The 27,641-nt window shown below is 42.4% G+C and overlaps 1 protein-coding gene across 4 annotated transcripts in view; it reads right to left on the minus strand.

Moving 5' to 3' along the window:
• Positions 1-27,641, minus strand: part of cdk13 (cyclin-dependent kinase 13) — a 92,458-nt gene that overhangs the window by 38,307 nt on the left and 26,510 nt on the right. For all 4 annotated transcript variants that reach the window (XM_041189492.1, XM_041189493.1, XM_041189491.1 and 1 more), the window contains 3 exons: positions 11,586-11,725; positions 8,540-8,710; positions 4,552-4,741 (listed from right to left, as the gene is read on the minus strand). In XM_041189492.1, the coding sequence (XP_041045426.1) occupies positions 4,552-4,741; positions 8,540-8,710; positions 11,586-11,725 (501 nt within the window). The remainder of the gene's footprint in view (positions 1-4,551; positions 4,742-8,539; positions 8,711-11,585; positions 11,726-27,641) is intronic.

The raw sequence follows: 27,641 nt of genomic DNA on the forward strand, positions 1-27,641 counted from the left end.
AATCTCTACTCATATGACAAAGTATACTAGCACCAAGAACATACCAGTATTTGGTAGTTCATTTCTTTAGTTTAAGACTTCCTAGCCACCAGCACAGGTCCTGTTCACTCATAACCCGTGCTCGCGGACTTCCACTGGCTCCTGGTTAAGCAACTGCTCGATTTTAAAATTCACATCCTTCTTTTTAAATCCCTCCATGGCCTCTCCCCTATCTCTATAACCTTCGCCAACTCCACATCCCTCCAAGCTATCTGTGCTCCTTAAATTCTGGCTTCTTGAGCATCCCTGAATTTAAGCGTGCCATCATCTCTGGAATTCCCTCCCTAAACCTCTTAGCTTCGCTATCTCACTTTGCTCCTTTAAGACATTCCTTAAAATCTACCCCTTTGACCAAGCTTTTGGTCATCCGACCTAACATCTCCTTCTGTGGCTCAGTTTTATAATGCTCATGTGTGAAGCACCATGAGACATTTTATTACAGTAAAGCCTCTCTATAAATACAAATTGCTGTTACGCATGAGAACTTTGAATCACTGTAACTGATTTCTCCAAACATATATCGGCAGCCACAATCTCTAAACTAATTTAATCTACGTCTCTAAAATTCATATTTTTACATCAATTTGCAAGATTTGCTGAAACAAAATTACAAATTGAATGTTCTATGCCTTTTGTCAATGCAATTGTTGGATTCTAGTTTTCAACAGTGCAGGCATATTCAATTTTTCTTGATGGCCAGCAAAGCTAAGCAGCTTTAGAAAATATAGAAATTAGCACACAAGTAGAGGAAAGGTACTTTATAACGAAGAAAACAAAAGTTCAGCAAAACTGTCCCCTATCTCCTGAACTCTCACATATTGGTCCGAGAGAAAGAGACCTAGAGGCCAAGGGTGCACAAAGCTCTGAAAGGGAGCCAATTGTTGCCAATAGGGAGTTTGGGGTTACCGGGAAGAGAGAAAAAACATTTGCCCAGAACAGGCCTGGAAAGCAGGTGTCATTAGCAAGGGGAAAGGGAAAATAAAAGCTGGACAGTTGGATCTCTGCAGGATGCTTACAAATTACGTTCTCTAAGATGGTTGCCAGCAGCATGATTTCTCCCCAGTCACCAGCCATGCTCAGGGATCTGTTCCGGACCACATTCAACCTTGGAACTGTATCCAGAATCCACTTTGTAATGTTCAATTTATCCTCAGCCAGCAGCTCACATTCCTGCACCATGTCTGACGAAGCCACACATCAACATGTTGCACAGGTAGCTACTGCAGACACACTGCACACACAAATTCCTCTTTGCAAGTCTGCTCCCTTTCTGTTGCTTATGTAAGTGCAGAGGCACATGTGTTCTTTTTCAAATGTTTAAAGCACAATCTATTTCAAATATACTTCTGCCATAACTACAGAGAGGGGGAGGCAAAGGTTGGAAAAACATTTCAAAGGGCGGAATTCCAGAATCAAAAAGTCAAACTTCATCAAAAGGTGGAAATTTCTCATCCCTGGCAACAGGAAAAACTGAAAATGAGCACAAAATAGTTAATATAGTCAATTATTATTTCTTTAAAATATTCACTAGAGGCACATCCTTCATTACTGGAGATAATCCAGATGCGTTTAATGATGACAAACAAGTAGGATGAGACCAGTGAAGGGCAGACATCATCCTGAGAGTTGATGAATGCCAGAATAATTACACTCCACTAAATTGGAAGTAAGCAAATAAAGGCAACTATAGCCTAATGTTAACAAAAAAAATTACCAGACACAAACTTGAGGATCACCTATATAAACCTGATATAACTCGACCCTTCATGGCTTCAGAAGGTCTAAATCGTGCGCATCAGCTTCCTTTTAAGAAATGACATCCCAAGCGGACTGTGGAAACATATGATGAAACATATCATGTGGTGTACCTAGATTTCCATAGTGTCTCGACAAAGGTCTTCAGGAAACACTGCTAAGCAAGCTTACAGTGGTGGGATTCAAGATAAAATCTGAAAATGGATAAGAAATTAGCTGAAGGAATGTAAGCAGCTGGTACCTGTTAGGAGAACGATATAGAGGTAGAGAAATACTGAAAGGAGTTTCCCAAGTGTTGGTGCAAGGGCCCCTTATTGTTTCTAATTTACATTTACACCCTGGATTTAAAACTCAAACAGCCATCAGGACATTTCACAAGAATACCAAATGTAAAGGAACAGCAATTTATACTATATGAGCATGCTGATTGGTTGGCAAGTGGACTTGAGACATTGCCATGGAGAATGCACCAATTGATTATGGCTGACAGTTAACTGTCAAGCATTGTTTGAAATTTAAACTAGACAGCTTGTTCCTGATTGATTAAGGCATTGCCCTGAGGAATGAGTCAGAAAATGGCTGTCACTTATTTTGTTTAGCTGAAACAGGCACAATGTGTGTACATGCCCCTTCTGCCTGCAAAAAACAGGGGCCTGTGTATTAAGATATGTAGCTTCTAGTTCAAGCCCAACTAACAATCTTAAATTGGTTTGTTACCATAATTCTTACACACTGAGAATTATTTAGCAAATGTAGCCCAATCACGGAATCACTTCTAATGTTGGACACCGTATTTTGAGTTTTGCAAGTACGGGCTGGTTAGATAGAGTCTGTAACTTGAGACAGTGGCTGGGACATGCTATTTGACACAATCCACTAGTCTTTGGGATGTACAGCCTACATATTTAGCATCACACTGGCACTGAAATTCATATGCCACATTACTCATTTGTGTGATAGACAGAACGTCTTTTTGGCTTGATGGCAGCATTCTGTTAGTGGCGAATATCATTCGTGTTGCTACCTTTTGAGATACCTTGGCCTTCCAGGGCAATCTGAGGTAGACAAGGCACTTTTCAGGGCCAAAAGTGACAACCTTAAGCCCATTAATGAATTTGCATGACATACATCATGAAATTATCTGATCAGGGTAGCCATTATCCCACAGGGTGCCTTTGATATGCCATATTTCAGCAACAAGCTTGCATGGTGTGCAAATGGCTCAGGTCCTATTTACAAGGTTGCCGATAAGACCAATCTTATAGTGCGTGGAACTATAAGAATCCCAACACATATATTGACCAGTGGAGGTAGGATTGCAGTAGACCTTGGTAGAGAATCTCTCGCAGTAGGCTGTGGTAGAGAATTTCTTGGCAGATTTCTCAACTAGAATGTCAAGGCAGGGGAGTTCATTTGACTGCTCCATTTCAAAGGTGAATGTGAGCGCAGGACGGAGCCCTTTAAGACATGTAAGGAAATTATTACATGCAGCTGCGGATTTAAATATAGTGAATGTATCATCCACGTATGGGAAATATGTGAGGGATTGGAGGTTAGGTGTAATTCCATCGAAGACATGTTTCTCATGGAATCCAACAAAGATGTTTGAGAGAGCTGGGCCTAGTGGCAACTCTTGGCAACACCATCTATTTGGGCATACATGGTACCATTAAAACTGAACTCAGCTGCATAAGTTGCTGCATTCGTAAGTTCAGTGACAGTTGCTAAATAATCCTCAATGTACTAAGAATTATGTTGACAACCAATTTAAGATCACCAGTGTGGCGCATGCGTGCATACTGGAAGCTACATATATTAATACACAGGGCTCTGTTTTTTTTGCAGACAGGAAGAACATGTACACATATTGTAGCTGTTTTAGCTAAACAAAATAAGTGACAGCCATTTGCTGACTTATTCCCCAGGGTAATGCCTTGACCAATCAGGGTCAAGCTGTTGGGTTTAAATTTCAAAAAATGCTTGGCAGTTAACTGTCTGCACCAAATGATGGTGATTTTCTCCATGGCAACACCTCAGAGTCCACTTGCCAACCAACCAGCACTCTCATACAATATAAATTCTTGTTCCCATTACATTTGGTATTCTTGCAAATGTCCTGATGACTACAAGATGAAAAGTTTCAACACGTTTCTTTTTGCATCAATACTCAAGCTTTGTACTACCAAATGACTAACTCAAATACAAATTGGCCAGACTTGCAAACTACAGGCAGGGGAATCACTTAAGCCTTATGAGGCACCTAAGGATCCATCAAAATAAGCTACATAAGATTGTGATCCTTTAGAAGCAGTGTCCCAATTTGGACAGTGAAATAGCCTATTGTATTTAGACGAATAAGAAAGTGATACATTATGACGATGCCAGAAGTTCCTAAGTTGTGCCCTGCAACACTCCATGGTGCAGAAAGTAAAAAAGTGGGAAAGCTCAGCAGATTTCTGTACTTTGGTGTCTGAAGTGAGTCTAGTTCCACCAGACCCTAGATTTCAATTATTTACTTTGTTCTCATCTTCCTTCGTGTACTCCAAAAATATTGTCTTGCTGTATGGTGTGGGTTGAGACGACCTGACAAGTAGCATCTGGCATCAAAATCAAAATGCTTTTTGCATATACAAGGGTTTGAAACTGAACAAATGAATCAGAAATTGAAGATCTCCAATTTCTAAGCAATTTCAATTTACAAGCATCTCCCATTTTAAGGCAGCACTAATCAAATTGCCTACTTGAATGTGGTAATACCTGTTATTAAGTAAAATATTGGAGCATTTGATGTCTCGATGTAAAAAATTCTTCTTATGGCAGTAGTCCAGACCTTCCATTAGTTGTCTCATGAAGGATTTGATATGGTTTTCAGTGAAATGCACTAATCCTGATTCCAAGAGTCCCATTAAGTCATGGTCCATATATTCAAACACCAAATAAAATGCACCTATGAAAGACAAGCAGAAAACTCTGTAAAATAATAAAGCCAGATTAACTACCCTCCAAGGGATCAGCTTTTAGGATGCTTTCAAAGACGGGAGAATTTGGGTACAGATTAGACATACTCGCACGAGGGGGAAACGAAAGGCAGCAAAAGCAAGTCCTGGATGATTAAATATATAGAGATTGAAGTGAACAGAAAAAGGATCAAGATAAATGTAAGATTTATAACTCAGTACAGAGATCTAAGTTGAAAACAAGTACAGACAACTGAAAAAGGAAATGAGAGAGGCATAGAATGTGTATGAGAATAGATTAGCATGTTAACGCAAAAGCGGACACAAAAGTCTCTTATAAACATATAAATAATAAAATAGTCAGCTAAAGGAAGAGTGGGGCCAAAAGGAGGTCTTCTTGCGGAGGCAAGAGCATGGTTGAGGTGCAAATGAGTACTCTGCGCCACTCTTCAGTAATGATGCCACCAAGGTCTCAGTAAAAGAGAACATAACAAAGAAATTGAACAGGACAAAAAGAAGAAATACTAAAAAGGTCAGCAGCAACTAAAATAGAAAATTCACCCAGTTTGGTGCATCCTAGGTTGTTGAGGAGAGGGTGAAAATTGCAAAGTTTCTGGCCACAATCTTGCAGTCTTTCTCAGATAGGGGAGTGGTGCCAGAGGCCTGGAGGATTGCAAATGTGACACCCATGTGCCTAGAGGGAAGGTGATAAACTTAGAAATTAAAGACTAACGCTGATGGGTGTGAAAAATTGAGGCAATAATTCAAGAAAAAATGAATTGCCACGTTGAAAAGTATGGGTTAATAAATTAAAGCCAGCACTTTTTTGTTATAGGTAAATAATGTTTCACTAACTTAATTAATAAAGTAACAGACAGGGTTACGATAATATTAAGATGTGGATAATCTTGCATTTATGGACTTTCAAAAGGCTTTGATAAAGTACCATGTAATGGGCTCTTTTGAAAAATTGAAGCCTATGGGATTAAAGGGGCAGTGACTCCATGGATATGAAAATGTCTAAGGTACAAAAAGTAGGAGCGGCAACCAGTATTTCTTAAACAGATGGGGAGTGTGCAGCTGTGCCCCACCAGGGGTCAGTACAGGGACCACTGCTTTTTTGATATATATCAATGACCTATGCAGGGCATAATTTCAAAGTTTGCAGATGAGATGAAACTGGAAATACAGTAAGCAGTGAGGAAGATAGAATCAGAGTTCAGGATGACAGAGGCTTGGTGAAATATCAGGCACACTGAAGTTGAAATAAATGCAAAGTATGAAGGAATACATTTTGAGGGGAAGAAGTGAAGCCATACAAACTAAATGATACAATTTTAAAAGGGGTTTCCTGTACAAATACAAATCTTGAAAGTGACAAGTTAAAAAGGCCTTTAAAAAGGCAAAAGGAGTCCTTTGCTTTATAAATGCGAAAATAGTACAAAAGGAAGCAAGTTATTTTAAACCTTGATAAAACAGTACAATATTCTATTCTGGGCACCACACTTCAGGAAGGATGCCTTAATCTCTTAAAGATGGTGTCGGGAAGATTTACTAGAATGTTACCAGGAATGACAGACTTCAATTACATTGAGACACTAGAGAAGCTGGGCTTGTTCGTCTCATAGGAGAGGTGATTAGGGGAGATTTGATAGATGTGTTCAAAATCATGAAGGATTTTGATAGAAAAAAGAAAGATGTGTCTAGTGGCAGAAGAATTGGTAACCAAAGGATACAGCTTTAAGGTAATTGCAAAAGAACAGAGACGATATAAGGAGGAAAAAAAAAACTGCACAGCGATCTGGAATGCAATGCCTGAAAGGGTGGTAGAAGCAAATTCAATAGAAACATTCAAAAGGGAAATGGATAAATAGAAAAATTTGCCGGGCTATACGGAAATGGGAAACAATCTGAGGATACGGGGTAGACAATTTAGGGCTGAGATGAGGAGAAATTTCTTCACCCAGACAGCAGTGAGCCTGTGGAATTCACTACCACAGAAAGTAGTTGAGGCCAAAACATTGTATGTTTACAAGAAGGAGTTGGATATAGTTCTTGGGGGTGAAAGGGATCAAAGGATATGGGGAGAAAGCGGGAGCAGGCTATTGAGTTGGATGATCAGCCATGATCATAATGAATGACGGAACAGGCTCGAAGGGCCGAATGGCCTACTCCTGCTCCTATTTTCTATGTAAGAGCATGGGAGTGAGACTAATTGGGTAGCTCTTTCAAAGAAGCATGGGCATGATGGGTTGAATGGCCTCCTTCTGTGCTATGCATGACACAGTGACCCAAAGAACTCCTTGCACTGTGGCCATATATTCAAGTAGAGGCATGCATATTTGATACGTGGCCAGTGTCATATATAAACCACTTGTGGGGGAATAAGAGGCATATTTCATTTATAAAAATCAAAAAGACAATTTTCTGATTTCAGAAGATAAACCTTCATAGTGTACCGCTACAATTTGATTGCATTAATCTATTTTATATCCAACATGAGATTCTTACTGCATTCATTCAGGTCTAATGCAAATGAATGAATGCAGACTTATGGAATAGAAAGGTTAGTGTCCAATTGTATAAAAAAATTGGCTTTAAGGATAGAAAGTAAATAGCCATGATAGATGGCTGCTTTTTCGATTGGAGGGTGGTCCCCCAAGGGTCATAGAGCTATTCCGCACAGAAACAGGCCCTTCTGCTCATTGTGTCCATGCAGGCCATCAAGCACCTGTCTATTCTAATCCCATTTTCCAGCACTTGGCCCACAGCCTTATATGCTATGGCGTTTCAAATGCTCATCTAAATACTTCCTGAATGTTGAGGGTCAGTGTTCAGTAAAGTTTCAGGATAACTTCCCTGCTTTTGAAATCTGATGTCTCTACTTATGAACCCCCAGTGTTAGAACCACTGCTTTATTGTTATATATTAATGACTTGGACCTTTGTCGATTATACCGAACTTGGAGGAAGGGCAAACAGTAAGGATGATATGAATTGCCTGCAAGACGACTTGGATAGACCAACAGAATGCGCAGACAAGTGGCATATTGCATTTAATATGAGAAGTACGAGGGGATGTATTTGGGCAGAAGAGATGGGGAGAAGCAATATAGACTTAATGCCACAATTCTAAAGTGTGCAGGGAGAGAGGGACCTGGGGGTTCATTGACCTTTGAAGGTGGCAGGACTTATTGAGAGCATGGTTAGCAACGCATGTGGGCACTTGGGGTTCAGAATTCAAGGCATCAGATTTCAAAAGCAGGGAAGTTATGCTGAAACTTTACTGGACAGGCCCAAACTAGAGTATTGTGTCCAGTTCTAGTCATCACACTTTAGGAAAGATGTAAAGGCCTTTGAGAGGGTGCAGAGGAGCTTTACCAAAATGGTTCCAAGGATGGTACAAGGATTAGGTGACACAAATTTTGTGCAAGAGATACCGGGATAATGTGAGGAAGAACATGCTTACACAGCGAGTGGTAATGACCTGGAAAACGCTGGCCACCAGGGTGGTGGAAATGGAAACAATCAATGACTTCAAAAGGAAATTGGATGGACACTTGAAGGAAATAAACTTGCAGGGCTAAGTGGATCAAGTGAGGGAGTGGGACTGACTGGGATGCTCTGCAGGGAGCTGGCATGGATTCGATGGGCCAAATAGCCTCCTTCTGTGCTGTAAATGGCTATGAATGATAGAGTTGGATTCAGTTTTAAGACAGTGTTCTGACATGACATACCAACTAGTCCCCCAAATATTTCCAAATCCTAAACATTGATGGCACTAGATACCTTTATCTTTTTTAAAATCTAATGCGTCTTCCTTGTCCGTTACAATTTCCTTCATGTTTATGATGCTTGAGTGGTGCAACTGCCTCAGAATCTTAATCTCTCTGATAGCAGTTATAGGGAAGCCCTCCTTTTCATTATCCAAGCGGACTTTTTTTAAAGCAACCATGTCACCTGAAAACAAACATATAGCAATTAGAAATATAAACTATAAACTTTCAGCACGTCTGCTTCAAAGGGCCAAGCTATTTTCTGATAAATTGAGAACTCATGAATAAATAAGCAACATGTGCAAAGATTCTGCCCTTAATGCAATACTGCCCCATTAAGCAAAAATTGCTGTTTTGCAAAATTGATTTCATTTTCTTTTTCTCAAGTTAATTCTTTCCCTCCTATTTTTACCCCTTTAGTTTACTAAAATACTTTGGCGCATCTAGAGTAACGAGTGGTTTTGGTCCCAGATTAACATCCCAGAACTTGTAAATTCTAATTCCACGATGGCACGTTGTGAAGTCAAATCCACTACATCTATTCATTTATGTGCTGGAACCAGATCAAATGGCAATAGAAGTCCGACTTTTGTAAAAATTCAACTGGTCCACCAAAATGCTTCAGGGAACGGAATCTGCTTCGATTACCAAAGCCTCTTTGTGACTCCTGTACCATGATGCATGATTGACGTTCAATTACATCAAGGGGTGAACACTAAATGCTGCCATGCTAGCAACGCCCATATCCTAAAATCAAAATCTACCAACCAGCAGGCATCATGATTTGGCATATCTACATGTAAAGATGGCAAAGTGTAAAGTTGCATTCTTATAATTGTGTTATCTTACCAAGAAAGCAGGAGTAAGTCTTTAGCTTAGCAGTAATATTCACACTGGAGCCAGGTGAAGGAACCGAGCCCCACTCCAGACAGCCCCAGCAGGTAGAGACTATAATATATCTAAATACTGGGTTGTACACATCTGCATGGAGTGACCAAAGGCTTAATGGCAGAATTCCCACCTATGAGTCAGAGGAGTTGGGTTTGGGCCCAATTCCAGAAAGCTCTGGCAAGCAAAGGCTGCATCACTGGCTCTGAATACTGGGTTGACATCTATCAGAGGCACTTGCATCTAACGCATGGGGTTATTTAACCTTGGTTGCAGCCCACCTAGCAGAGGTTATTACAAAGATAAAAACTACTGAGAGAAGAAAACAGAAAACCACTACAGTTACTCTTCAACTTAGTGAGTGGTTCAAGAGTTTTACATTTGAAACTTGAATTAGGACCTGCTCCAAGGCAAAGCACAACAGGCAGATGGGCCAAGATTGACAGTTTCTTGAGATGGTTTACATTTTATTTGCAAGAAATGACTAGATCAACCAGCAAATCTTTTTTGTTCTAGTTACAATAAACTTGCAATTATATTACCTCAAGGTAAATCAGACTAATTCCTTTCAACAAAAATTGGCTTACTAAAGTCTGTATTTGCTCACAGATCTTAAAGTCAAGACCAAAACAACTGAGGCAGATAACTGGGTGACACCAAGACATTCATTATTTCTTGCAAATTAAACATAAAACATTATTTTTGTCAGTCTTGATCCATCTGTCCATTGCCTCAAAGGAAGTAAAGAACGATAAAGATATAACATTGCAAAGTTAAATAAAAGCTTAGCAACATGAAGTTAATTTACACATTTGCATTATAGGACTATGAAGGTTGTAGTATTGAACACAATCAATGGGTAAAGAATAAATGTTTATATGGAGCAGAGTTAAACTGGTGAAAATGACTAAAAGCATGATTTGTGGGCTGAATATGTTATATACAACATCCTACAAAGAGAAGAAAGAAATCATTTGATTAGGGTGGCTTTGCACAACGCAAAGCTCTTAAAGTACCCTACAATTACTTCTTTCTACACCTCCTCAGCTGTCAGCTGCTATATGTTACTATTTGCACTGAGCAGATACAAAGTCAGAAAAAAGACTGAATTACTTTTTAAGTAACAAAATAAAATCAAAATCTGAAATTGGAGAAAAAGTGAAATTGAAGGGCTCTTGTTTGCCTCTCACTCTCCTACATGTAAAATCAGCACATACAAGTCTGAACAAAAACACAAAACATCGCTCATTGATACACTGAAAACACAACTAATGCAGTAAAAGCATTCTTCAAGTCTATTGGACTCTTGCTTTTAAATCCTCTAAATATAGATGGACTTGTAAAACAGTTTAACTTAACACCAGTGTCATTTATGCAACATGTACAAACATGGGGCAATATAGGCAGTCCCAAAGCTAAGCTGTATAATTGTAAGGCATAGATTTGCATCTTCAAACTCTAACATAGCAAGTTCCAGGTCTTGTTCATCAATGAGATGAGGAAATACAGAACCTGTCTTTCAATCTGTGCCACTTTTACACAATTTCCTGCTGCAGAATAGAATGGGCAGAGGCCTCAGGACAATTTTGCATATTGCCCTCTCGGCTATGTATGGGAAGGTTCAAGTAAAAGAATGACCATAGGAAGACAGAGCTGCAGTTGCTGGCAAAGAGGACAATGAAATGTTCAAGCTTGTGACATTCAAGGCCAAAATGTGCTCATGAATGACTGGTCATCTTCTTAGATAATAGTATGTAACAAGAGGGCCCCTAAAGTAGATGGGGTGGAAGGGAATATTATTTTTACAACCAGAAAAATCAAACAAAAAAGTGTTAACTGATCTTTACACATACAGAATAAAACTAAGATACTGCAGATGCTGTAAATTTCAAATAAAAACAGAAATGCTGGGAACCATCAGCAATTCAGGAACCATTTGTGGAGAGGGGAAGGTATGGATTAACATTCTAGATTGATGACAAACGGTCAGTGACTTGAAATATTAACCCTACTTCCTTCACATGAACACTCTCATTTTTAAGACTCAATTTAAAATTTCACTGAATGAACCACTTCTGAGGCATGATAGGAAGGGATGCAAACAAGAATATCCTGGGGCTGGGTCCAAGAGTTTCTTTGTCTGGGGTACAAAAACGAAGTCCTCATTTTACCTGCATCTTTATCCTTAGCTTTGTAGACTTGTCCATATGTTCCTTCCCCGATTATTCCAATGATGTCAAATTTGTCGACACAACGTTTACCCCAGTCAATTTCTGTTACAACTGTCTCACCATGTCGTGGACCACAGATTCTGAAAATAGAACATCTCAGTTACAAACTTCAATGTAATCATAAATTAATGAGCAGGCGATCAGGGTAACACTGTTCAAGTAGAAGTAATGCTGCAAGTCAGAATAGTTAAAAACAATTAGCTGATTGTTATAAAACAAGAGACTAAATAACTCAACTGATCACTTGATACAAACAGCATCTCCCCCAGCCATACACTAACCCCTGTGGGTCACCACTAAGCACCTTTCCCAATGTATTTCTTTCTCGCTCACTCTTTCATTTCTACCTCTTTCCAATTCATTTTTCTTTCCATTCACTCAAACTTCACTATTTTTCTATTTCCCTTTCTCCTGTCTTCTCCGCAACTGTTGAGAGTGAGAGGCAGCAGTATCAGGTGGAGACTCACGCGGTAGGTGGAAGAAACAAGATGCATCAGCATGCAGATGTGTGGACAGGCAAACTGGAGGTGACTGCCACTTCTGAGGATGATGGGAAAGGATGTAAACAAGAATATCCTGGGGTCAGGTCCAAGAATTTCTTTGGTTGGGGACAAAAATGGAAGTCCTCAAGCTCAGTGAACCTGGGTTCATCCAAGGTAGTTATATTCTCACACCCAACGCACGGCCAAAAAGCATTTGCTTGTTTAAAAATGAAATCAGTAGAAATAGATGATCTTCTGGTCAGTTAGTGGAAATTTAGGAGAAAAACATCCATGGATAGTGGTACACCAGCTTTGTCATGAGGAGTGTACAGGAATGGCTTGCAGCTTCAGCTTCCAGCAGCACTGCTCTCCTCCTTCAGTATTGTGGATTCCTAACATAACTCTCGACTGAAAGAGGCAGCACCTCAATCCAGTATACCCCTGTGAGCACAACGGTAGATGTCCATTTCCTTTCTAATTGCTAGAAACCTATCAGTGGATCAGCTGTTCCAATCAGTAGCAGTAATCAAAAGTTCCACAGGTCAGATAAGGTCAGGAAATGGGTCACATTTAGGCCAGCAGGTGGATGCTAAAAAATATTCTATCTACCAAGGGGGTCTGTTAAGCCTTCAGTCCTTTGAATGTCAAGTACCTATTCCTCATTTAATTTCAGAATGCTATGTGATATCCACCAAGATATCTCTCATACCTTATTTAACCTGATTTAATATCTGCTTATTTTCATAGCCTGCTACATCAGATGCATAATTGCTAATGCATTGGACTCATCATTTCCTGAGCACACATGGTTCCCAAACTAAAATTAGTTATTATTGCCTCAACAATGTTTATTCTATCTACATTATTTAGAAGATAAGGTTCTAGTTTTAAAAATATTTCGTAATTTCAAAGAATCCTGACCATCTTTCACCCAACTCCAAACAGCAAGGAAGTTAACTTAAAAGTGGAGATACAGCTCTGCAACAGGACATGAATATGCTCATCAAGTATTCACACTGAGACAGAGGATTGAAATTTACTGGAAATGCGTAAATGATTTGTGGATATGTTTCACAATAAGTGTGGAAAGATGTTGTTTTGAGTTAATGGAACTCTGCAGTAGTTTTTTTTAAAAATCCCATGTTACAAAACCAGATATATGAGGAAGTAGACATGGGTGATGACTTACAGTAAAATGCCAAAATGATTTGAAAAGTGAAGAGAGTAATCCCAGAACCATAGCTATTCACTGAATTTGTTTGGTAAAAATCATTGGCTATAAATGTGACAGGGAATCAGCAAGGGTTAGCACTGGTCAGACCAACTGCACCAGCCATATAAATACTGTGGCTACAAGGTCAGGTCAGAGGCTGCAAATTCTGCAGTAACTCACCTCCTGACTCCCCAGAGCCTGTCTACCATCTACAAGGCATAAGTCAGGAATGTGATGGAATACTCTCTACTTGCCTGGGTGTGTGCAGCTGCAACAACACTCAAGAAGCTCAACACCATCCAGGATACGGCAGCCCGCTTGATTGTACCCCATTCTCCACCTTCAACATCCACTCCCTCCACCACCGATACACAGCGGCAGCAGTGCGCATCATTTACACTGCAGTAACTCACCAAGGTTCCTTCAACAGCAGCTTCCAAACCCGCAAACTTTACCATCATAGAAGGGCAAGGGCAGCACATGTATGGGAACACGGCCACCTGCAAGTTCCCCTCCAAATCACATGCCATCTTGACTTGGAACTATAATGGTATCCCTTCAGACACCGGGTCAAAATCCTCTAAGTTCCTTCCTAACAGCACTGTGGTGTACCTACACCACATGGATTGCAGCGGATAAAGGCGGCAGCTCACGAGCACTTTATCAAGGGCAATTAGGGGTGGGCAATAAACGCCCACATCCCATGAAAGAACATTAAAAAAAATTGCAAGGAAACCAATGGGGTCAGCATAAGCTCCCTAAAAATAAAACTTTACTCACTATTCATAGGACGAGAAGTTGAAGAAAGACTTAGGAATGTGGCGGAGTACAGAACAATAAATGCTGGCCTTGCAGTGATGCCCACCTTCCAGGAAATAACAAAAAAAAGCTTGTGCACATGCACAGAAACATGCTGAACAATGGGGGATGCAAGTTAAGTAAAGAGATTGGTTGCTCCAGCTGGAAATGCTTCTGACAAACACAAACCACTCTGGAAGACCAATGGTGAAGTTAGGGATAGGAGCATGTCCCATATATCCTCACAAACATTTTAATCAACTGATAGGTACTATACTTGCACTTTCTGTGTGACCATTTGGCCAAGGTATCTATTCAGAGATTCCACAAATACATCTTGTCAGACCTGAACTCATTTATAAAAGGTACATTTAGCCAATCTTTGAAGTGAATGCTGGAGATGTGCCATCTAGAGAAAGATAAAACTCTTGTAATTTGTTGGGGGGGCAAACTTCACCCTTGTACTCCACTTCAATGGTAATTTAATTGTCAATTTATATCAACGTGGTCATATCACAAGGCAAACATATGCCAGCAGCAAGGTCATAGGCAAAGATGGAAAAGATTGATTGGATTTTGGTCCTTATAAAGCTGTTCTGTTTATAGGTGAAAGTGCATTAAATTGCACCATTCAAAACTCCAGTGTGTCATGTTGTCCATCTTCAATGAGGAATTCACTGATGTAGAAAGGATGGCAAAGGGCATGAGGTATGTGACAAAATGGCACAAGTGGCTCTTGAATGATGACTTGCGCTTCAAGGTACAGCAGTATTCTGCACTTACTGTACAATGCTGAGAGTTGGACGCTGAAGAGTGCAGCAATGGTTGACTGTCTTTAGAATGAGTCCACAAGCTAGGCCTTCTATAGAAAAAAAAACTTACCCATTTGTTTCACTTTTCTCCTTCTTCCCTTCTGTCATGAGATGTGTCATTGGCAAGGCCAGAATTTGTTGCTCATCTCTAATGGCCTTTGAGAAGGTAGTGGTGAGCCGCTGCTTTGAACTGCTATACTCCATCTGGTGTAGGTATGCCCAAATTACTATCAGAAGGGAGTTCCAGGATTTTGACCCCATGACAGTGAAGGAATGGCGATATAGTTCCAAGTCAGGATAAAGCAGCAGAAGTTTGGAGGGGGAGAGAGCGAGCCCCCAAAGCAGCGGAGAGAGAGCAAACCCCCAAAGCAGCGGAGAGAGAGCGAACCCCCAAAGCAGCGGAGAGAGAGCAAACCCCCAAAGCAGCGGAGAGAGAGCAAACCCCCAAAGCAGCGGAGAGAGAGCAAACCCCCAAAGCAGCGGAGAGAGAGCGAACCCCCAAAGCAGCAGAGGGAGAGTGCAAACCCCCAAAGCAGCAGAGGGAGAGTGCAAACCCCCAAAGCAGCAGAGGGAGAGAGCAAACCCCCAAAGCAGTAGAGGGAGAGAGCAAACCCCCAAAGCAGCAGAGGGAGAGAGCAAACCCCCAAAGCAGCGGAGAGAGAGCAAACCCCCAAAGCAGCGGAGAGAGAGCAAACCCCCAAAGCAGCGGAGAGAGAGCAAACCCCCAAAGCAGCGGAGAGAGAGAGAACCCCCAAAGCAGCAGAGGGAGAGTGCAAACCCCCAAAGCAGCAGAGGGAGAGTGCAAACCCCCAAAGCAGCAGAGGGAGAGAGCAAACCCCCAAAGCAGTAGAGGGAGAGAGCAAACCCCCAAAGCAGCAGAGGGAGAGAGCAAACCCCCAAAGCAGCAGAGGGACAGAGCAAACCCCCAAAGCAGCAGAGGGAGAGAGCAAACCCCCAAAGCAGCAGAGGAACAGAGCAAATCCCCAAAGCAGCAGAGGGAGAGAGCAAACCCCCAAAGCAGCAGAGGGAGAGAGCAAACCCCCAAAGCAGCAGAGGGAGAGAGCAAACCCCCAAAGCAGCAGAGGGAGAGAGCAAACCCCCAAAGCAGCAGAGGGAGAGAGCAAACCCCCAAAGCAGCAGAGGGAGAGAGCAAACCCCCAAAGCAGCAGAGGGAGAGAGCAAACCCCCAAAGCAGCAGAGGGAGAGAGCAAACCCCCAAAGCAGCAGAGGGAGACAGCAAACCCCCAAAGCAGCAGAGGGAGACAGCAAACCCCCAAAGCAGTAGAGGGAGAGAGCAAACCCCCAAAGCAGCAGAGGGAGAGAGCAAACCCCCAAAGCAGCAGAGGGAGAGAGCAAACCCCCAAAGCAGCAGAGGGAGAGAGAGCGAACCCCCAAAGCAGCAGAGAGAGAGAGAGCGAACCCCTAAAGCAGCGGAGAGAGAGAATGAGCCCCCAAAGCAGTGGAGAGAAAGAGCGAGCCCCCAAAGCAGTGGAGAGAGAGAGACCCCAAAGCAGCAGAAAGAGAAAGCCTATAAAGCAGTGGGAGTTTGAAGACAGAGAGTGCATAAAGCAGTATAGAGTGAGAGCCAGGAACTTACAGATAAAATCTAAAAGTGATGTCACAGGACTCCTGTAATTGGTTGATTGGTAAGTATAGGCACAGAGGAGAGGATTGGTGAGTGACAGCTGAGTTATATTATACCATACTGTAGTAAAGACTTTATATAAAATTTAAGGTATGTCAGGGCAGCTCAAGTATGTGTAATATGCATAGTATGGGATGTGAGAAGTCATGCACGCACAAAGTGCCCTCGATGACTATATCTGCAGAAACCTGAGCTCCAGGTTGCAGAACTTGAGCAGCAACTGGAGTCACGGCGATGCATCCGCAAGGCTGAGAATTACGTGGATAGCAAGTTAAGAGAGATGGTCACACCGCAGCTAAGGGGTACACGGCCAGAGTATCAAAGGGAAACAGGCAGGGAGTGCAGGAATCCCCTAAGGTTATCTCGCTCTCTAATTTCTTTTCCTTTTTAGATCGTGGTGAGTGAGATGGTTCCTCAGAGGGCGGTCGCAAGACCCAGGTTTGTGGCACCATGAGTGGCGTAGCTGCACAGGAGGGGAGGAGGAAGAATGGAAGTGCTTTAGTGGTAGGGGGCTACATATTTCAGGGAGCAGACAGGCATTTCTGCGGCTGTAGATGTGACTCCACAATGGTATGTTGCCTTCCTGATGCCAGGGTCAAGAATGACACAGAATGGCTTCAGGACATTCTTTTGGGGGACAGAATGAACAGCCCAAAGTCTTGGTCCACAATGGGACCAATGACAAAATAGGAAAAGGGATATGGTCCTGAAAGCAGATTTTAGGGAGGTAGGAAGAGAATTAAAAAGCAGGACCTCAAGAGCAGTAATCTCAGGATTACTCCCAGTGCCATGTGCTAGTGAGCATAAGAATACGAAGACAGAGCAGTTCAACATGTGGCTGGAGAAATAGAGTAGGAGGGAAGGCTTTAGATCTCTGGGGCATTGGGATCACTTCTGCAGCAGGTCAGACCTGTACAAGAAAGACGGGTTACAACCTTAACAGGACTGGGACTAATGTCCTTGCGGGGAGGTTTGTTCGTGCTGTTGGGGAGGATTTAAACTAGATTGGCAGGGGGATGGGAACTTGAGGGTAAATTCAGAGTGAAGAGGAGAGAAACTAGCAGCAGGAAGTAGAGAAGTATTAACTGATAAGGAGGATAGATCAGAAAGTAGCATCAAAATAGAATTATAGTAGGCAATACTATGTCACTAGATGGGGTCAGAGTAAGGGGGAAAGTATAAAGGCCTAAAATCAGGATTAATGTGCGTGTATGTGAATGCACAAAGTCATGAACTACAGGCACAGGTTGACAAATGGAACTATGATATTATTGCTATAACAGAAACCTGGCTCAAAGAAGGGCAGGACTGGGCGTTAAATATTCCTGGGTACATGGTGTTTAGGAGAGACAGGAAAGAAAGAAAAGGTGGCAGGGATAGGGACAAAGAGTGGGAGTATTGATGAAACATGGTATTACAGTACCAGAGAGGGAGGATGTTCCAGAGGGGTCAAGGACAGAATCTCTGGCTGCAGGTAGGGAATGAGAAAGGAATAACACCATTGATTGGTGTAGAAAAAGTCCATCAACTAGTGGAAGGAATGTAGAGAAACAAATTTGCAAAAGAACTTACAGAGAGACGCAAGAATTATAGAGTCATTCTAATGGGGAACTTCAATTATCCAAATATAGGCTGCGATAAAAATGGTGCAAAGGGACAAGAGGAGCAAGAGTTTCTGAAATCTCATGGCATCAGGTCAAACATGGGCAAGGAAACCTCCTGTTGATTAACAAGTTCTGCAACCCCCCTCCCCTCAAAAACAAGCTGACAAATCAGTACTTCTTCATGTTCAACAACACTTGGAGGAGGCACTGAGGGTGGCAAGGGCACAGAATGTACTCTAGGGGACTTCAATGTCCATCACCAAGAGCAACTTGGTAGCACCAGTCTAGAACAAGCTGGCCAAATCCTAAAGGACAAAGCTGCTGGACTGGGTCTGCGGCAGATGATGAAGGAACCAAGAAAAGGGAAAAACATACTTGGCCTCATCCTCACCAATCTACCTGCCACAGGCGCATCTGTCCATGATAGTATCGGCTGGAGTAACGATCGCACAGTCCTTGTGGTGACGAAGTCCCATCTTCACATTGAGGATACCCTCCACCGTGTTGTGTGGCACCATGCTAAATGGGATAGACTTCGAACAGATCTAGCAACTCAAGATTGGGCATCCATGCAGTGGACCATCACCAGCAGTAGAATTGTACACAAACACAATTTGTAACCTCATGGCCCAGCATATCCCCCACTCTGCCATCACCATCAAGCCAAGGGATCAGCCCTGCTTCAATGAAGAGTGTAGGAGGGCGTGCCAGGAGCAGCACCAGATATACCTAAAAATATGAGGTGTCAACCTGGTGAAGCTACAACACAGGACTATTCATGCGCCAAACAGCATAAGCAGCAAGTGAAAGGCAGAGCTAAGCAATTCCACAATCAACAGATCAGATCTTAGCTCTGCAGTCCTGCCACATCCTGTCATGAATGGTGATGGACAATTAAACAATTCACTAGAGGAGGAGACTCGTCAAATATCCCCATCCTCGATGATGGGGGAGCCCAGCACATCAGTGTAAAGGATGAGGCTGAAGCATTCGCAACAATCTTCAGCCAGAAGTGCTAAGTGAATGATTCGTCTCAGTCTCCTCCAGAGGTCCCTAGCATCACAGGTGCCAGTCTTCAGCCAACTCCACATGATCTCAAGAAATGGCTGAAGGCATAGGATACTGCAAAGACTATAGGCCCTGACAACATTCTGGCAATAGTACTGAAGGCTTGTGCTCCAAAGCTTGCCGCACTCCTAGCCATGCTGTTCCAGTACAGCTACAACACTGGTATCTACCCGGCTATGTGGAAAACTGTCCAGGTATGTCGTATACACAAAGAGCAGGACAAATCCAAACTGGCCAATTACTGCCCCATCAGGCTACCCTCGATCAAGAGTAAAGTGATGAAAGGGGTCATCAACAGTGATATCAAGCGGCACTTACTTAGCAATAACCTGCTCACTGACACTCAGCTTGAGTTCCACCAGGGTCATTCAGCTTCTGATCTCATTACAGCCTTGGTTCAAGCAGGGACAAAAGGGCTGAATTCCAGAGGTGAGGTGGGAGTGACTGCCCTTCTCATCAAGGCAGCATTTGGCCGAGTGTGGCATCAATGAATCCTAGCAAAACTCAAGTCAATGGGAATCGGGGGAAACTCTCCTCTGGTTGGCCTCATACCTGGCACAAAGGAAGATGGTTATGATTGTTGGAGTACAATCATCTCAGTTCCAGGGTATCACTGCAGGAGCTCCTCAGGATAGTGTCCTAGGCCCAAATATCTTCAGCTGCTTCATCAATGACCTTCCTTCAATCATAAGGTCAATGTGGATGTTCGCTGATGATTGCACAATGTTCAGCATCATTCATGACTCCCCCGATACTGAAGCAGTCCATGTCCAAATGCAGCAAAACCTGGACAACATCCAGGCTTGGGATGACAAGCGGCAAGTAACATTCGTGCCACACAAGTGCCAGGCAGTGACTATCTCCAACAAGAGAAATTTTAACCATCCTCCCTTAACATTCTACGGCATTATCATCGCTAAATCCCCCACTATCAACATCTTGGGGATTACCATTGACCAGAAACTGAACTGGACTAGCCACATAAATACTGTGGCTACAAGAGCTGGTCAGAGGCTGAAAATCCTGTGGCAAGTAACTCACCTCCGGACTCTCCAATGCCTTGCCACCATTTACAAGGCACAAGTCAGGAGTGTAATGGAATACTCTCCACTTGCCTGGATGAGTGTAGCTCCAACAACACTCAAGAAGCTTGACATCATCCAGGGCAAAGCAGCCCACTAGATTGGCATCACTTCCACAAATATTCGCTCCCTCCACCACCGGCAAACAGTGGCAACAGTGTGCATCATCCACAAGATGCACTGCAGAAACTCACCAAGGGTCCTTAGGCAGCACCTTCCAAACGCGTGACTGTTTCAATCTAGAAGATACATAGAAACACCACCGCCTGGAAGTACCTCTCCAAGCCACTCACCATCCTGACTTAGAAATATATCACTGTTCCTTCATTGTCACTGGGTCAAAATTCTGTAACTCCCTCCCGAACAGAAGGCAGCTCACCACCACCTTTTCAAGGGCGCTTAAGGATGGGCAATAACTGTTGGCCTAGCCAACGATGCCCACATCCCGTAAATGAATAATAAATGATAATTTTCTGCAGCAGCATGCTTCCAGTCCAATGAGAAGGCAGGCAATTTTGGACCGCATTCTGGGCAATGAGTTGGCCCAGGTGAATCAAATATCAGTGGGAGATCATTTAGAGGGCAGTGATCATTGTATCATAAGATTTAGGTTGGCCATGGAAAAGGACAAGGAACAATCCAGAGCAGGGATAATTAATTGGGGGAAAACTAACTTCAATGGGATGCGAATGCATTTGAGTCGAACAAGTTGGAATCAAATGTAGGCAAAGACAGTGGCTGAACAATGGGCCACCTTGAAAGAAATAGTATTGCAGGCAATGTTAAGGTACATTCCATTGAAGGGGAAGGGTAAGACAAATAAAACCAGAGTGCCCTGGATGACAAGGGAGATAGAGGTGACGATGAAAAGGAAGAAGTGCGGGTACAAAAGGTGTCAGGTAGAAAATACAATGGAGAAATATAGAAAGACAAGAGGGGAAGTGAAAATAACTAATAAAAGCAGGAGAGAGCATCAAAAGAGAATGGCAGCTAACGTAAAAGGTAATCCCAAGGTCTCCTATAAATGTAAAAATAATGAAAGGGTGGTAAAAGATTAGGGCCAATTAGAGATAAAAAAAAGGGGACTTGCACACAGAAGCAAGAAAAATAGTGGGGGTATTAAACAAGTACTTTGCACCTGTCTTTATGAAGGAAGAAGGTGCTACCCAGGCTGAGGAGAGAGAGGAGGTAACTGATACACGGGAAGAATTTTCATTTGAAAAGGTGTTAGAAAAGCTATCTTTACTCAAAACTGACAAGGTAGCAAGGCCAGATGAGATGCATCCAACGGTACTGAGGGAAGTGAGCGTGGAAATTGCAGAGGCACAAGTGATAATTTTCCAGTCTTCCTTGGACACAGTAGCGGTACCAGAGGATTAGAGAATTGTAAATGATACACCTTTGTTCAAAAAGCAATGCAAGGGTAAAGCCAGGAACTACAGACCAGTCAGTTTGACTTCATTGGTAGGGAAACTTCTGGAAAATATAGTTTGAAACAAAATCAATAGTAACTTAGACAAGTGTAGGATAATTAAGGAAAACCAGCATGGATTCATTAAGGGAAAGTCATATTTGACTAACTTGCTGGAGTTTTTTGAGGAAGTGACAGAGAATGTTGATAAGGGCAATGCTGTTGATGTGGTGTATATGGATTTTCAGAAGGCATTTGATACAGTGCCACACAATTTCTGTGAGCAAAATTCTAGGTCATGGAATAAAAGGGAAAGTAGGCACTTGGCTAAGAAATTGGCTATGTGACAGGAAAGAGAAAGTAACGATAAACAGTTGTTTTTCAGATTGAATGAAGGTTTGTAGTGGAGTTCTCCAGGGGTCAGTGTTGGGGCCCTTGTTCTTCCTCATATATATTAATGACCTAGACTGTGGTATTCAGGGCATGATTTTAAAACTTGCAGATGATATGAAGATTGGAAACGTTGTCAACTGCGATAATGATAGTCTTGAACTTCAAAAGGACTATGTTGGTAAATTGGGCAGACAAGTGACAGATGAAGTTCAAAGAAGAGAAAGTATGAGGTGATTCATTTTGACAAGAAGAAAATGGAGGAACTCTAAAGGAGGTGCAGGAACAGAGGGATCTCGGTGCCGATGTACATAAGTCATTGAAGATGACAGGGCATGCTGAGAGAGCCGTTAATAAAGCATATAGCATCTTAGGTTTTATTAACAGGGGCATTGAGTACAAGAGTAAGGAGGTCGTGTTGAACTTGTATAAGGCACTAGTTAGGTCTGCTTCCAGTTCTGAGTGCCATATTTGATGAAGGATGTGAAGGCATTGGAGAGAGTACAGAGGAGATTCACAAGAATGATTCAAGGGCTAAAGAGCTGTAGCTATGAGGATAAATTAGAGAGGTAGGGACTGTTTTCCTTGGAAAAAAGGCTGAGAGGAGGCTTGATAGAAGCATTCAAAATACTGAGGGGTATGGACAGGGTAAATAGTAAGAAACTGTTCCCACTCAAGAGAACATTGAGAACTAGAGGACGCATATTCAAAATAATGGGCAGAAGGAGTAAAAGTGATGCGAGGAAAAGATTTTTCACCCAGAGTGTGGTTAGAGTCTAGAATGATCTTCCTGAGAGGGTGGTGGAGGCAGGTTCAATTGAGGTATTCAAAAGGGAATTGATTGCAATCTGAAAAGAAAGAACGTGCAAGGTTACAGGGTTAAAATATGGGAGTGGGATTAGGTGGAATGTTCTTTCAGAGGGCCAGTGCAGGCTCAATGGGTCGAATGTCCTCCTTATGCACTGTGATTCTGAGCATGGCATGTGTTTGGAAGGGAACTTACTGGTGGTGACATTCCCACGTGTCTGCTGCCCTTGTCCTTCTAGATGGTAGTGGTCGTGGGTTTGGAGAGGGCTTTCTAAGGAGCCTCGGTGAGTTGCTGCAGTGCATCTTGTATATGGTACACACTGCTGAAACTGTGCGTCAGTAGTGGAGGGAACGGATTTTAAGGAGGTGGGTGCAGGTGTCGATCAAGCTGATTGCTTCATTGTGGACTGTGTTGAACATCTTGAGTATTGTTGGAGCTGCACCCATCCAGACACATGGAGAGTATTCCATCACACTCTTGACTTATGCCTTGTAGATGGTGGACCGGCTTTCGGGGTCAAGGTGGTGAGTTATTCACCACAGAATTCCCAGCCTCTGACCTGAACTTGTACTCACTATATTTATGTGGCTATTCCAGATAAGTTTCTTTTCAATGGTAACACTCAATTTGTTGATGGTGAGGGATTCAGCAATGGTATTGCCATTGAACGTCGTGGGGAAATGGTTAGATTCTCTCTTATTGGAGGCAGCCATTGCCTGGCACTTGTGTGTCGTGAATGTTACTTTCCAAGTATGAATGTTATCAAGGTACTGTTGCAGTATCTGAAGAGTCCTGCACCTCAAACCTTAATGATTTGATTGCCTTTTCTATTCGGATGCTACAAATGGCATCATGGTTTTGTTGTTAGTCCCTTGAAAAGAGGATGACATCCACCAGGCAGCATAATTTGTGTTTCCTCATGTGATTCAGCAGGCCAATCCTGGAGCCACAGGTCTTCAGGCAGAAAGGGTTCAAAGTGCCCAGAGTAAGGGGGTTCTCAAGCCAGGGTTCTGCCCCCTCTCCTTCTGCTTTTGCAGCTTCTCTGCAGCAGAGTTCATGTGGTCAGCTTTTGACTTGTGTTCGGCTTGTTGGCTGAGGCACTCCCACATATTGTGGTTTATGACAAGTTCCTCCCAAGCACAAATATAGTTTTGTCCTCTTTTCAAATGAGGCCTTTACAGTGTCCTCAAAATATTTTCTCCATCCTCCTCGAGATCAAATAACATCCTTAAATTGTGTTAAGAAAAGACGATCTGCTTCTGACGCGGATGATTTAGCATGTGGATACTGCATCCAGACCAGCAAAGCAGACTTTACATGAGTAACATCAGTTGCGATGTTAGAGAAATTGGCTTCGACGATGATGCTGGAGTTTGTTCGTGTCTTCCCACTTGGAGTATCCTGCGGAGACACTACTGGTGGAAATTCTCCACCGCCTGGAGGTGCTGAAGTCTCCCCAGCAATAATAGCCGGAGGTCTAGGTGCTTGTGTGGTCAGGGTGGTGGTGGGAAGTAGAGGGGGAGAGATTGCTGATGAAAGGTTTTGGTTTTACTGATGTTGATTAAGAAACCAAGCCTTCTTTACGTGGAACTGAAGAGGTTGAGGGTGGTCTGAATGTCACCTGCAATGTGATTACAACTGCACAATCAACATACTTTAAGTTGTGCCTATGCTGGAAGGTCACCTTAAACTTGGCTCTCAGTCTGTTGAGGTTGAAAAGCTTCCCATAAAGTCAAATGCCATCGTGGCCACTTGTGAAAGTTGGTCATGAATGAGCTCCGTGACCAGGCTGAGATAGATAGTGAAGGAAGTTGGTGAAATCTCACAGCCTTGCCCATCTGGATACGAAAGGGCTTGGACTCCAACCCATTGCAAAGGGCTATTACTGTCATACCATCATGCAGGAGTTGCAGGATAGTAGCAAACTTTGCTGGACAATGAAGGCTCTGGAGGACTTTCCATAGGGCATCCAAAGGTTGATGGAATCAAAGGACTTTGACAGATCAATAAATGCCATGTAGTGCTCTTTGCATTCCTCCAGGCACTTTTCTTGGATTTGTCAGAAAACACAATGGGTCTCTGGAAGGATGTCCTTGCTAACGTATAGGAGGCAGTTCAGATGGATTCATGTGAGAATCTTCCCCACAGAGGGACAGAAAGATATGTCTCTATAGTTCCCACAAATTGATTTATCACCCTTCTTGAAAAGTGAAACAATGATGGCATTGACATGCTACCTCCTCTTCACCCGAGTGTTATTGTAGCAGCACCTTTTCCAAGGAATAGTGAGCATTTCATTACACTCCTGATGTGAGCTTTGTAGACAGTGAAGAGGCAGTAAATGGTCAGGTATTATGTCGGGAGTAAGGCAAAAATCAGAGTAGCCAGCCTTACTCTTCCAACCATGGTATTGAAATGGCTAGTCAAGATAAGATTCTAGTCAATCTTCAGAAAGCTGGCAGCTTAGGCAGGAGGAAAGGGGGAATGGAAATGGTGATGCAGTTGATGTTTTGTGGAGATGGTTATTACCTGACACTTCATGAGATGGTAAAAGTTCCTTGCAACTTCTCAGTGCAAGCCTGGGTGCTGTTCAGATTTTGCAGTAAGCTGGCATAGACTGCGTGAGTATCGGAGGATTTTAAATGGAGCCAATCATTGAAATGTAGGATAACAGTCCCACTTCTGACCACTCTATCACAGTATTTCCTCTTGTGGGTGAGTAAAGAACTAGGGGACATGGTTTTAAAATTAGGGATGAACCTTTTAGGACAGAGATGAGGAGAATTTTTTCCTCTCTGAGGGTTGTGCGATTTTGGAACCCACTGTCTCAGAAGGCAATGAAGATGGAGTCATTGAACATTTTTAAGGCAGAGATAGATTGATTCCCTGTGAATCTGTGGTTATCAGGGGTAGATAGGATTGTGGAATTCGAAACACAAGCAGATCAGCCATGATCTTATTGAATGGCAGAGCAGGCTCAAGGAGTCGAATAGCCTATTCCTGTTCCTATTTCATATGTTATGTTCTCACACTCCAGATAAGACAGGCCATGCGACCAGCATATTAAACACTTGGCTCCTTTTTATTATGTTAAAGATACCATATTAATATAAATAGTTGTTGTCTGAAACAACGTTTTTGGGGAGCCAATCAGCCAACGGGTGCAGTGTTATGATGTGGCAGGTGGTGTGTGCCAGGTGGACCAAATCCACAAGGGAAACTTGGCCACACTATCACAATAGTTTTGCAATTTGTATTTATTACCAGATCTTGTGCACTAGATTCAGAAGTAATGAGTCCACTAATACCTTTAAAGATTTTAAAAACTAAATTAAAACATTTATTAACAAAAGATTTCAAGCACATACATAAGATTACAGTTACTTAATACTATAATAAATCCCAAGACCCCTAATTAACCTGACTCCCAATTACATACCGACTTTAAGGCAACAGTCCTAAAACAGATTTTAAATTTAAATAGGCAAGCCAGCAGGTTAACCACAGCAACCATTTGACAGTGGAATTCCAAAGGCTTTCCTCCACCTTTGGTTACTGGACACATCAGACTTCTGCAAAAGTGGCAGGAGGCTTCCCCAAGGTTGTTTCACATGGTCCTTTTAGAATCTATCTACCTTTGCCTTTCATGGCCTCCCAGTATAACCTGCCATTCTTCTTTATATATGTTTCTCCTTCTCTAATCTAAAAATTCCATTGTTCTATATGTTTTTGAAAATTTACTTTTCCCATAATATAAAAATCTTTCATGTTGTCAATATGGTCACTACCTGTGGGAAAAATAAACATACTGCTTGGCCTTGCTTATCTTGTTAGCTGTAAACATCTGATCATTTGTTTAAAACCCAAACAACCCCTTCACTTATCTAAAAATGCAAATTTCCTTCACACCCTACATGCTAAGCCCTCATCCATGCTTACTCATTAGCATTTCAAATGCCTTTTACCCCCATCTTTTAATAATTTCAACCTTGCAGTCTATCAGACTCTAATTCAATTAAATTACACAGACAGAACCACCTACACTCAGACCCATAAACCTACTTTACAATAAACCACAATAACATATTGAGGGAGCCAGTGGCATAGTGGTATTGTTACTGGACAGATATGCCAGAGACCCAGGGTCATGCTCCAGGGACCCGGGTTCAAATCCCCCCGCCATGGCAGATGGTGAAATTTGAATTCAATAAAAATCTGGAATTAAAAGTTTGATGATGAACGTGAAGCCATTGTCAATTGTTGAAAAAACCTTTGGGGAAGGAAATCTGGCATCCTGATCTGGTCTGGCCTACATGTGACTCCAGGCTCACAGCAATGCGGTTGAATCTTAAATGCCCTCTGAACGAGGACAATTAGGGGTAGGCAATAAATGCTGCCTTAGCCAGCGATGCCAATTTCACTCCAATTCAGCCAATTTCTTATCCAAGTGCCTACTTTCCCTTTTATGCCATGACCTAGAATTTTGCTCACAAAAACTGTAGCACTATATCAAGTGCCTTTTGAAAATCCATATAAACCACATTAACCTTCTCTGTTACCTCCTCAAAAAACTCCAGCAAGTTGGTTCAACATGATTTTCCAGTGATTAATCCACGCAGGCTTTACTTAATTATCCTACGCTTGTCTAAGTGATTATTGATTTTATCCCGTACTACTGCTTCC

This window comes from Carcharodon carcharias, chromosome 6 (assembly GCF_017639515.1).
Source record: "Carcharodon carcharias isolate sCarCar2 chromosome 6, sCarCar2.pri, whole genome shotgun sequence".
Lineage (NCBI taxonomy): Eukaryota > Metazoa > Chordata > Chondrichthyes > Lamniformes > Lamnidae > Carcharodon > Carcharodon carcharias.